Source organism: Glossina fuscipes, unplaced genomic scaffold (assembly GCF_014805625.2).
Source record: "Glossina fuscipes isolate IAEA_lab_2018 unplaced genomic scaffold, Yale_Gfus_2 150, whole genome shotgun sequence".
In the NCBI taxonomy this organism is placed as follows: Eukaryota; Metazoa; Arthropoda; class Insecta; order Diptera; family Glossinidae; genus Glossina; species Glossina fuscipes.
The window spans coordinates 1,246,149-1,256,888 of record NW_023998493.1 but is presented as its reverse complement, the minus strand read 5'-3'; the positions used below and the strand labels follow the sequence as shown (position 1 = coordinate 1,256,888).

The window sequence follows — 10,740 nt, the reverse complement described above, 5'->3', positions numbered from 1 at the left end:
AATGAAGGAAAAATTGTACGGTATATAAAAGCGATTGCAAAGCTTCTGTACATTTGAGCGTACACTTTATTGAAGATAGTAGATTTTTAATTTTGTGCGAAATTCTGAAATAAAATTTGTTATGGTTCAATTTGGATTCGTTTTTAACATTAGAAGCGCTTTACATTCCTTCGGTTTGATTCGATTTTTTTGGGCATTTTAACGTTCCAACGTCTACCATAGGCTTTTCCAACATACACTCTATTCTTATGTGTTTTCAAAATTAGTTTTTATCGTCTATGGGCGTAAGCGAATGTCATTGTTGACCCATTACAGAAGTAAATCAATGAAATATAAAATGTGAGGGGGGGAATATTATAAAATATAATTTGAATTGTTTGTTTGCATGTGTGCGTGTAATATCACTTAAGTCCAATTTTTAAAGATCTTTCTATTACTTGCATCTGAACGTTACAAATGAAAAGAAATAACTAATACACTTCTGTCCTCTAATCTTTTTTATAAAACGAATCATTGATTAGCACCTTAATAGGAATGTGGGTTGAGTAAACATTCAGTTCATTAACTTTTTGCACGCATTTCATTCATTTTATTCAACGGGAGAAAAAAAAGAATTCAACATTCATAATGAAAAGCCACCAATGGAGAAAGAGAAGTTATAAAGCCTCACAATTGCTTAAGAAATTAAAAAAGAAAATTATTAAAAAGTAAATAAGTAGAAAAATTCATGTTTATCGCATATCAAAAGAATAAATTATTCATTATTAACGAGTAAAAAGTATAAATAAATTAACTGTAAAGCAAAAAAAAAAAAAAAGAAATAACGCTATTATAGAAAATTAATTAAAAATTCAAACTTTGCTTAACTGCACCCATACTCATCTATTTATTCTTATAATTAAGACCTATTGATTTATTAAAGCCAAGTATCAAAGCTGATCGTTATAATGACATTACATTTACGTTTACATAATAAAATCCTGACAATTAGATAATATCAGTGCAAATGACATTCATTTCAATTATGAAATCATTAATAAACGTATTGTATATGTGTGCATATATATTAATAACAATATTAGAGAAAATCTTGAAGAGAACAACATGCAACCTATGTCGTGTCGATTTGTGCCCGTCGCCCACACTCGATTGCGATATGATAAACACTTTTTGTTTTTTTCATTGATTCCTGAAATAATCTTGCTTTAAGCAGGCCTCAAGAAGCTCTTTGCTGGATTATGTCGAGTTCATGCAAGAGCATTTTGGAGAGTACTTTTTCAAAACACTATCAATTGTTTCCTACCCTACCGATCATAAAGACGATGAATTTGCATTTTCGAATGTAAATTTGCGGCAATCTCAAGATAAGCAAACCACGTTTGGGACAGTGCTCAAATACGTTTTCGTATTTTTGTTAGTGGATAACATCGCCTTATGTTCACTAAGAATATGTTATTTATAAAAAAGGGAAAGATTTATTAATATATGTATTTATAATTATGAAAAGCGTATAATTTTTCTACCGTCACCGAAGGATGAGCGGTATATTCGTTTTGCTAAACCGTCTGCAATACCCAGAAAGAAGTATCAAGGACCGCACAAAGTATAAATACTATCGAGCACCTCAAAATTCTGCGCTTATTTAAGCATGTCTGTCTGTCCGTTTGATTTATGCCTCTCGTAAACATACTCCTGGTCGCATAAATGTACGTATTGGCTTCAAATTTGGCAGAAACTTTAGAAGTTCTTTCAGGCAAATTTGTATTGAAAATCGGTTGAAGAATATGCCTACAATACCACGAAAGCTTAAAACACATTTTGCTTTCCAAAACTAAAACAAACTTGGTTTTCTGCTCATTGCTCGCAAGTTCTAGCAAATAAACGTGTAAAAATTTGTGGATGTATTCTATGGACGATGCTGTAATACCTGTAGAAAAATGGGGAAAATAGGCCAAGCCTAGCAAATATTGTAGTGTAACAATACTTCATTCTTTTTTTGTCAAAGACCTCATGCACTACACATATTTTTGACTAGTGTTGGATTCGAACCACCTGTCCAATTGTCCATCTGTCCCTCCGTCCGACTCTGCGTTTTCAAAAATTAAGATATAACTCACAAATTTGCAAAAAAAAAAAATGGAAAATGACCAAAACTGGTCAAAGGATACGCATGCAACAGAAACTGAAATCACGTTTGAATTTCGCGTTTTTTGCTCATTACTCATGAACTGCAACAGATACGCAATAAAAATTTCAAAAGAGCAGCACGCTAGTCTGATATGTTAGAGAATGAAAACTTGGTTTTCTTTTATTACTTTTTATGAATCGACAGCTTTTAATGTCTCCAAAACATTCTACGTCGCCAAATAGAGAAACCTATTGAAATTAAAGTATCAAAGCAAAGGGCTCCATATTGACAGAGTCTGCAGTATTAACATCAAATTTGATAAAGACATTGGAAATGTTCGCACGTAGGTTGGAATTCAAAATGGGCCAAATTCATCAGAGCGCCAGCCAGTTTTTCTAAACCAAACTTTCTCGCCACAAATTCTAACAGATAGAAGGCTGGCCAAAGCGTCAATGGTCGTAGGTTCAAATTTTGAATGTGGTAGAGCCGATAACTTTAGATGATAGTGCTTTAAGAGTTTATTCTTAGAATTTATTCCTTGGCTAAATTAATAATAATAAGAGAAGGCTGAAATTTCCCACATTTAGTTTACGAGAAAATTCTAGTATACATGTGAGAAACGGAAAAAATCGGCCATGCCCATATTAAGTCACAAAAGATAACATTTTGGTTTTTTTCACTTTATTGACGTTTAATCATAAGGAAAACAATACAGAATTTTTTAAATTATTTTGCACATTTTTCTAATAAAGATATATTATCAGTCTGAACATGCGTTAATTCTAAAATATATATGGTGGATATATATTCTTAATAATACTACCAATATGGGTATCAAGTAAAAGGATTTTGAGAGTAAAAGACTAGAAGATAGGTGCGTTAGTTCTAAATTGACTGTGGTGGACACCACGACCTGAAGCAAAATTTGAAAAATAAATTTTAGCTCATTCACATTTTTATGACAATCAGTAAAAAGATGGGGAAGTGGCTAGTGGTGGTGGGTGTCCGAGTTTCGGCCTCGGTCCAATATATCTTTCTTACTTGTTTTTATATTTCTATACTTTATAGGGGTTGATATTTGACTTTATATCAAGTGTTATAATTTTTAGCTGCGTTCCTTATTAATGAGCGAATATATTGCTGGAGTTTTTTAAAGTAATAATAAGCGAAATGAGATTAGCGTTAATCTAATGTCTTGCAAAATTTCTTATGCTTAACCTATCATCACAAGACAATCATTATTTGGCTTTCTCAAAGTTGCGAACATATTCCACAGGCTTGATGAACATGATAATATAAGCCGCGCACACAGAAACCTAATCTATGCTATAAAGATAAGCTGAGATTATCTGCTATATCATGAAAGATTTTCAGATGTGTGTGCATTAAAATTTTCACGTCTTCTTATTTAATAAAATTTTCTTCACATTAATGACGTTGATGTGTTTAACTGACATTAATATCTTTATTACTCCGGATAAATGTAGAGATATGAAATTGTATACACCATTAATAATGCAGCTTAGCTACCTACACATTAATGAGATGTGTTTACAAAAATTTTATGAAGTCACTATGTTAATAGGATAAGAAAACACTCGGTGAGCAAATAAAGTCATCATAGCCTAACATTATTGTTGGTTAATACAAAGTGGAAAAAGTAAAGAAAGAAAAGGGGCAAGAAAATTGTAATTGTTACTCATACAGTGAATACTTGATGTCCGACATATCAGCTCAATGGTTATGACTGAACGGCATAACGTGGTATGAATCGTTGTAAAAATACATGCACGGAAAAAAAATACATTGTCGAAAGAATAAAACAGTAAAGTAATCGATCACTATAGTTTTTAAACTTTTTTTCGTTTGGCCATGGGCTATCTTTATTCTTATCATCTTTTATATGGATACAAAGTTATACAACGCATACCCACTTGCACACAGCTGCTAAATAATCCTTTTTGCGGTGGCTTAAAATTAAGAAAAAATTTTTACACGAATTTTATTCGGTGCTACGTGGTCTTAAGATGAAGCAAAGCGTAAGATGAAGCAAATCAAACAAAGGAGGACGCTATAAGCACTTTGGGCCGTATTTTTGATAATCATCAGCTCAAACCAATGAATCGGAAACAATAAAGGACTTTATTAATTGTAAGCGTGTTACCTTTCAGGTAGGAAAGATAGAATTTTAGGCCCTATATTTCGAGGGTCGGAAATATTTGTGCCAAGTTTTCCTTTTTCATGCAGTTAATTAAAACTTTGACTGCGATCGGCGCATGTTTAGGCAGACAACGGCCGACGCACTAGAGAATTAAATTTACCCTGCCTTTAAGCTTTAACTTAATTTCAGGTAATGACGGTCAGTTACAGTTTTTAATATCGGTCGTTGTAGCAATAAACACCTGATATTCCTTTTCAAATTCGGTATTTTTTGTCGATTTGTGCGGTTATGAGAGAGCAAAAACGACATCGGAGAGACAAGAACTGACACGAATAGATAAAGTTACATTCATTCATAATCTTTATGAGGTGTAAGGAGCATGTTATAAGGTATTAAAAACTGAATAAAAACTCAAGCATGCCCTTTCGTACGACGGTCATTTTACGAGATAAAAAATTTTAAAAAAATGTTCATGCTTTGTTCTTCTAAGGATTGCATTTCTCTTTAAATTAAAGTTAATGTGAAAATTCCTGGAGTACACATGCAAAGGGAAAAGATACCTTTGGGTTTTCTTTATGTAATTTTAATTTAAGCCTTTGCTCGATTATGTGTTGCTCTTTTTGCAGCCAATATCTCTAGCTTACTGAGGTCGTCCTAAAGTTTACATTATATTATTTGAAATGAATAACGAAAGGGGTAATGTAAAAATAAAAAAAAAAGTAATTAGGAATGCAAAGGGATGAGATGTAAAGCAGAAGTCGATCCAAAAAATGACATGAAATCGGGTAAATAATCGACGCATTGACTTGATCACTCACAACCAGAATAAAGTCTCAAACGGTTAAAACATTTTTATTTTTTGCTTATTTATTATATTAAGAATTTCCCCTACAAAATCACTTTCTTGAACAAATAAATTGCTTTGCGTTGGGAAAAACATGTTTCGCTATTTAAAAACAATTTGCTAAATGCATATTTTTAAAATTTTTTTTCTTCAACAATCATTATCACAATCTTTTTATAAATACCTTTAAAAAACTGTCTGTTTTTTATCTCATATACGTTTTTAATAATCTGTTTCTTTTTTAAATTTATTAATATAAAAATTTTCGCATAATTTTTTACAAAACTTGTTAAGTTAATCAGCAAAGGAAGCGCGAAAACAAAAAAACAAAAACACAAATTCAAGTGTTGTTTGTTAAACAAACGTTAACATACTAAACAATAAACTTTAATATCATTAGAGGGGTTCTGTTTGTTACAGAAATTCGCATATTTGCAAAATGAGAGAAATAAAGCGGGAGAGTGAGAGAGAGATAGAGAGAGAGAGAGAGCACGCGAGATAGGCAGGGAGAGTTTATGCACAAAAGTTGAATAGGTGCAAGTTTTTGTCGAGTCTAGAGATGTTTAGTTTCAATTTTATTAGATCATCTGTACTGAGATCACCCCCTTATACCTAAAGGCAATCGTTGTTTTATTCGAAAATATATATAACCACTATTGTTCTACAACTATGGTCATTTTGTTTTAATATGTGCAACACTAACCGATACTTGCTGGTTGTTGTTGTTATTGTTGTTGTGATCAAAGAAATCATTAAACTTTGCATTCAATTTACAAAATTACCTTTAAAACCTTACATTATAAACCCACACACTTGCACCTATCAACAGAATTATCGCTTTGTTTACAAGAAACTGTAGAACCCAACCTTAAAATCGAAAAACTTTTACATAAAAACAACAATGCAAGTTACTGGATTTTGTAAACTATAATAGCAACAATTACCCGCCAAAACTTTGCTATGACTCAGCCGATGTAAAATAATATTCTTTAAATATATCTGCACAGCACTTGGGTACACGTGCACACGTATACAAATATTTAGATGAATAACAAGAGCAAGTGATGATATATACCGATAGTATGATGTGGGTGGCAATAATTAGTTAAACGCCATAATGTCTACCTAACTGGTATTACAAATTTGTACAAGCAGACAATGTCAGATGAGTGTCATCATTTTCATTATTATTCGTTTCTAAGGCGTGTGAAAAGTTTGTGTACAAATTTAATGAATTTTTTTTAACAATAACGAACAAAGTTTCAACAGTCGTTGTCTTACTAGACTTAGCCATGTACTTACTATTATATAGGTTATATACAACGTACGAGAAGATTCTTTATGAAAGTTTTTGACTTAAGTCTTTTGCTATGCTACGTATTTTAATTGCAGACACAAAAAAAACTTAGACAGAGCCTGCAGTGAAAGAACATATATATATATTTGATAAAGCGCGAATAAAAGATCGCAATCCTTGCTACTGGCGACGATAACGTCTCCAAAATTAAAGTTAAAAAAATAAATTTCAGATGATTAGAAATCAAAATGACTGATAAAAAAAGTCCCGGGACTTTTCAACCATATGCCGTATTATGTGCATTAATGATCAATTGAACTATTTTAGCATATAACACATACGAACGTTATTTATATTAAAGTATACTCCTACACACCAGTTTTCCAAATACTTTCCGACAAATTTCTTCTTTTCTAAATTTTAAATAAAAAAGGTTAAGATTATAATAACAATTTTAAGCTGTAAAGTTTGATTTTTGTCTCGTTTTTATATCTCTTTATTTTTAATGATTTCTCATTTAGTTTAGCGTCACGCTTTCATTTTCTATTAAAAATTTAGACAAATATCTATAAATCAAACATTGGCTTATCTATAATATAAAAGTATACACACAAGCGGGCCCTTAGCAGGTAAAGAGAAGAGACTTTAGCCTCAAAAAAAAGCAGGTTTAAGTATGAAACGTGACGAAAATTAGAGATAAAAGCGAAAACCAAAAATTAAATGTAATTAAAGGTCATAGGTTCTCTGAAAAGAAATAAATCAAACAAATCAACAAAAGATCGTTTTTATACAAAAAAAAAAAAAGAAGAAAAATCAAACAAATGTCATCTAACACCAATAAGAGGAAAAACATTTTTTTAAGACTTAGCTCGAATACTTTAAAGGAGAACGCCTTCGTAAACTTTTCAGGAAATACATTGGTTTTTTTTTTTGACCACAGCAAATGTTGTGAGCGTTTAAGAACATGTGCAATAAAGTTCTAACTACAAAGAATCTATAGTCTCAGTTAGTTAGTGATAATCTTACTTTGGCCTAACAATTTATTTATTCGCTTGAGTTGACGATTCAAAAATTTTTATATACAAAACGTCAGAGAATTGATACCTAAGTTTCAGGTCTTTGTAAACTCCGAAAGAATTTGCGGAGTTAAATATGTCAATCTGATCGATAAACATAATTATATACAGGTTTTCCAGAGGCAGATGCAAGTACCTTACAACACACCTATCACTTATTCCTAGGCATTAGAACTATTTGATACCCACAATGTATTGTGAATACGCAAACTATATCGTGTTGCGGATAAATGTTTACGTTTAGCTCAAGGCTTCTGGTTCCTAAGTCTTACCATGAAGAAATATTCGTTTCTCTTTAGAGAAATATAATAACCATGTAATTGTAAATGATGGTAACGAGAACATAAGGGCTAATATGTTTGTCTAATCAGATTTCTTTCTTTTAATGGCCACCAGCGATGTTGCTCCTAACAAATCCTACGCTTACAAGGATCAAGGATAGATTAAGAGAGGCTTGCGATGTTAACATCTCGGTAGCTCAATCGGAAACTGAGCGGAATAAGTAATCACCGTTTCCAGCTCACTTGCCTTCGAAACGATTGGCGTTGTCGAAATTACTGAAATCAGCTGACTTCGAATTTATACCTATTCCCCGCCTCACTGGTTACGAACATAACCCACTCTAGATGAAAGGATGAAAAAGATGACTTATCTGGGTGTGGCAACAACAGAAGCTAGCGATCTCAAACTTCACAACACTTTCAGAGCACTAATCGGGCTACTGTAAATAATTTGACAAATCATATCCTTTCCGGTATTTAAAATAATTTGTTCCATTTTTTTTAAATAACATGCATGCACATATACGCAAATATTTGTTTTGAGAATAGGAATTTAAAATTATCTTACGCTAGATATAAAGTTTTCTACTTCATGTTAACAAACTAATGAATGAATGAGTGACTCAGTGCATGTAACGTGCACGCAACTCAATGAGTTATATCAGACGCCAAGTGAAAAGAATGGAAACCAATTTACAAATGCAAGCCAACAGAATCGTTTAAGAAACGGTCACTGTAAGTTTGGTATAAAAGGAAATTTTGAATTTGTTTTTAGATAAAAAAAAAAAAAAAAACAAAGCCAAACACTTATGCATGCATACATATTGACAGGCTATTGAAAAATAAATTACAATAGATGTCAAGTATTATTACCATTTATTATTATAATTAACACAAAAAATGCTGTTGAATCGAAAAATATTTCTATTTCCTCAACCTAGAATTTAACATAACTTTACCGGCGTGTTTTGCGAAACATTGTTTATAATGGCATTATAAGAGTTGAAAAACGTCGTATTGCGCTAAAGTTTAGATTTCAATCTTTACTTATGTAAACGGAACTTTTATGTTCTTAGCCTGTGAACATAAAGTTTTTAACATTAAACTTTATAAAAAAGCTTAATTTAAGATGAAAATTCTATAGCACACTTCTGGGCTTACCATGAAAATATGCGAGTTTGTTACATGAAGGCAGAAGACAGACTTACCTTATCGTTAGCCTCTTCCAGCTCGAGTATACGAAACTCTAATAACTCGTTTTGTTCCCGTAAATCATTGCATTCGGCTTGTAATTGATGTTCTTGTTCTTCCAAAAATTTAATACGCTCCGTTAAATGTTGTAAATTATAATTGTTTTTAGTCTAAAAAAAAAAATATAAAAATTTTGGTTGATTTCTATATAAATGCTTTTTAGAAATTTGCTTGCTAATGGGGAAGTAGTCCGGTAGAATTGAACGGGGGAATCTCGAAAAAATTTGCATTCAGATTAATCGATCAGATGTTTACTATGTGAAGCTCAAAAATTTGGTGCAAACAAAAAGAAAACAAATTGATTCGCCTACAACCAATAAAATATTTTGTTGAATTTCTTCTGCATTTAATGCTGCAAGTAGGGCAAATTAATTTTGTAAATTTATTTGCAAAGCTTTGGAAACTCTTTTAGTTCCCGTAAAATTAAGCCTTTAGAGATCAAAATTGAGAATGCTTTTACTGTATTAATACGATAGCTTTTCGACTAAGTGGACAAACAGCCAAGTCGTAAACACTATCGGCGACAATATTATAATTTTTCTTATCAAAGTTCGCAGGAACGACGCGTCAGCAACGAAGCTAAAAGCTCTACCGCTCTTATCACGTGAATACGCATGTATTTTTAAGATTTGCAAGACATTTCGAAGATAATTCTTTTCAATCAATTTTAGAAAATGAATTGGAGAATATACAAGTTTACTAAAAAGCGAAATTATAAACTGAAAACTGGTTTTATCCGTTTTGCTTTCCATTGAGTTAAATTTCCTGGAGTTAAGTTTCCAACGATTTACAACAGAAGGCTTCTTAAAAGAAGAGAAAGCAAATCGCTTCGAACGATAACATAATCACTTTCATCTTCACATTCAGGTTTGTTTTACAGGTTTCAGTCTACCTTGGTCTGCATAATATACTCGTCGGAAGGTTTCAATAAGTCGAAATCTTTGTCAAAAATACTTATTTGCATAAATTTTACCCGTTACTTTTTAATTCAAAGGATAGTGCGACTGAATTGTGGCAAGTGATAAAGAAGCTCATAGGCCATCACCCTATGAGTTGCTTCAAACCATTGAAATCATGCACCAATGCAATTGAGCCGAAAAACAATGGCAAGGTTGAAGGAGTCATGTAGGAAAGGTTAGCAGCACTGAAGTCACCGCTATCACTGTTCCAAAAAGAAAAAAGGTGGGCCCTTTCGTTAGCAGCCCCGAAAGGCCCTTTGAGCTTTTAGCTCGCAATTTAAGAAGTAAAAATAATGACTAGCTACAGACAATATTTTGAATAGTTTCGCGGTTTTTTTTTTCAATGTACTTTCAATTTCAGTAAAAAGCACAAAAACTTGTTTGTATGCTTAATATAGGAAATTTCTCCCGGTTATAGTTTGAACAGAAAGCCTTGCCTTTGTAACAGAAACATGAATAAGAGATCGCAAAGCGTATCAGCGTAGTTAGCCCTCGAATCGATTAAGCACTGTCCAAGCATCTGTCCACCTGCGTCTCCGCAGCACCGTGAAGGAAACTCATAAGTAATAGTTGCATGTCGAGTTGGAGAATGGGCTGGATTTACGCTCATAAGAGATAAAGCACAAAGTTACTACATATGAATACTTCACTTGCCAAACCGATGAACTCTTTTAAATTTTAATGTCAAAACACTTGATTGACTCATAAATAGACATATTCAAAAAAAATTTCTCATTGATGTC

The 10,740-nt window shown here is 32.3% G+C and overlaps 1 protein-coding gene across 3 annotated transcripts in view; it reads right to left on the bottom strand.

The window, feature by feature from the left end:
• Nucleotides 1–10,740, bottom strand: part of LOC119641459 (inner centromere protein A) — a 147,822-nt gene that overhangs the window by 14,005 nt on the left and 123,077 nt on the right. For all 3 annotated transcript variants that reach the window (XM_038040154.1, XM_038040157.1, XM_038040156.1), the window contains exon 8: nucleotides 8,996–9,148. In XM_038040154.1, the coding sequence (XP_037896082.1) occupies nucleotides 8,996–9,148 (153 nt within the window). The remainder of the gene's footprint in view (nucleotides 1–8,995; nucleotides 9,149–10,740) is intronic.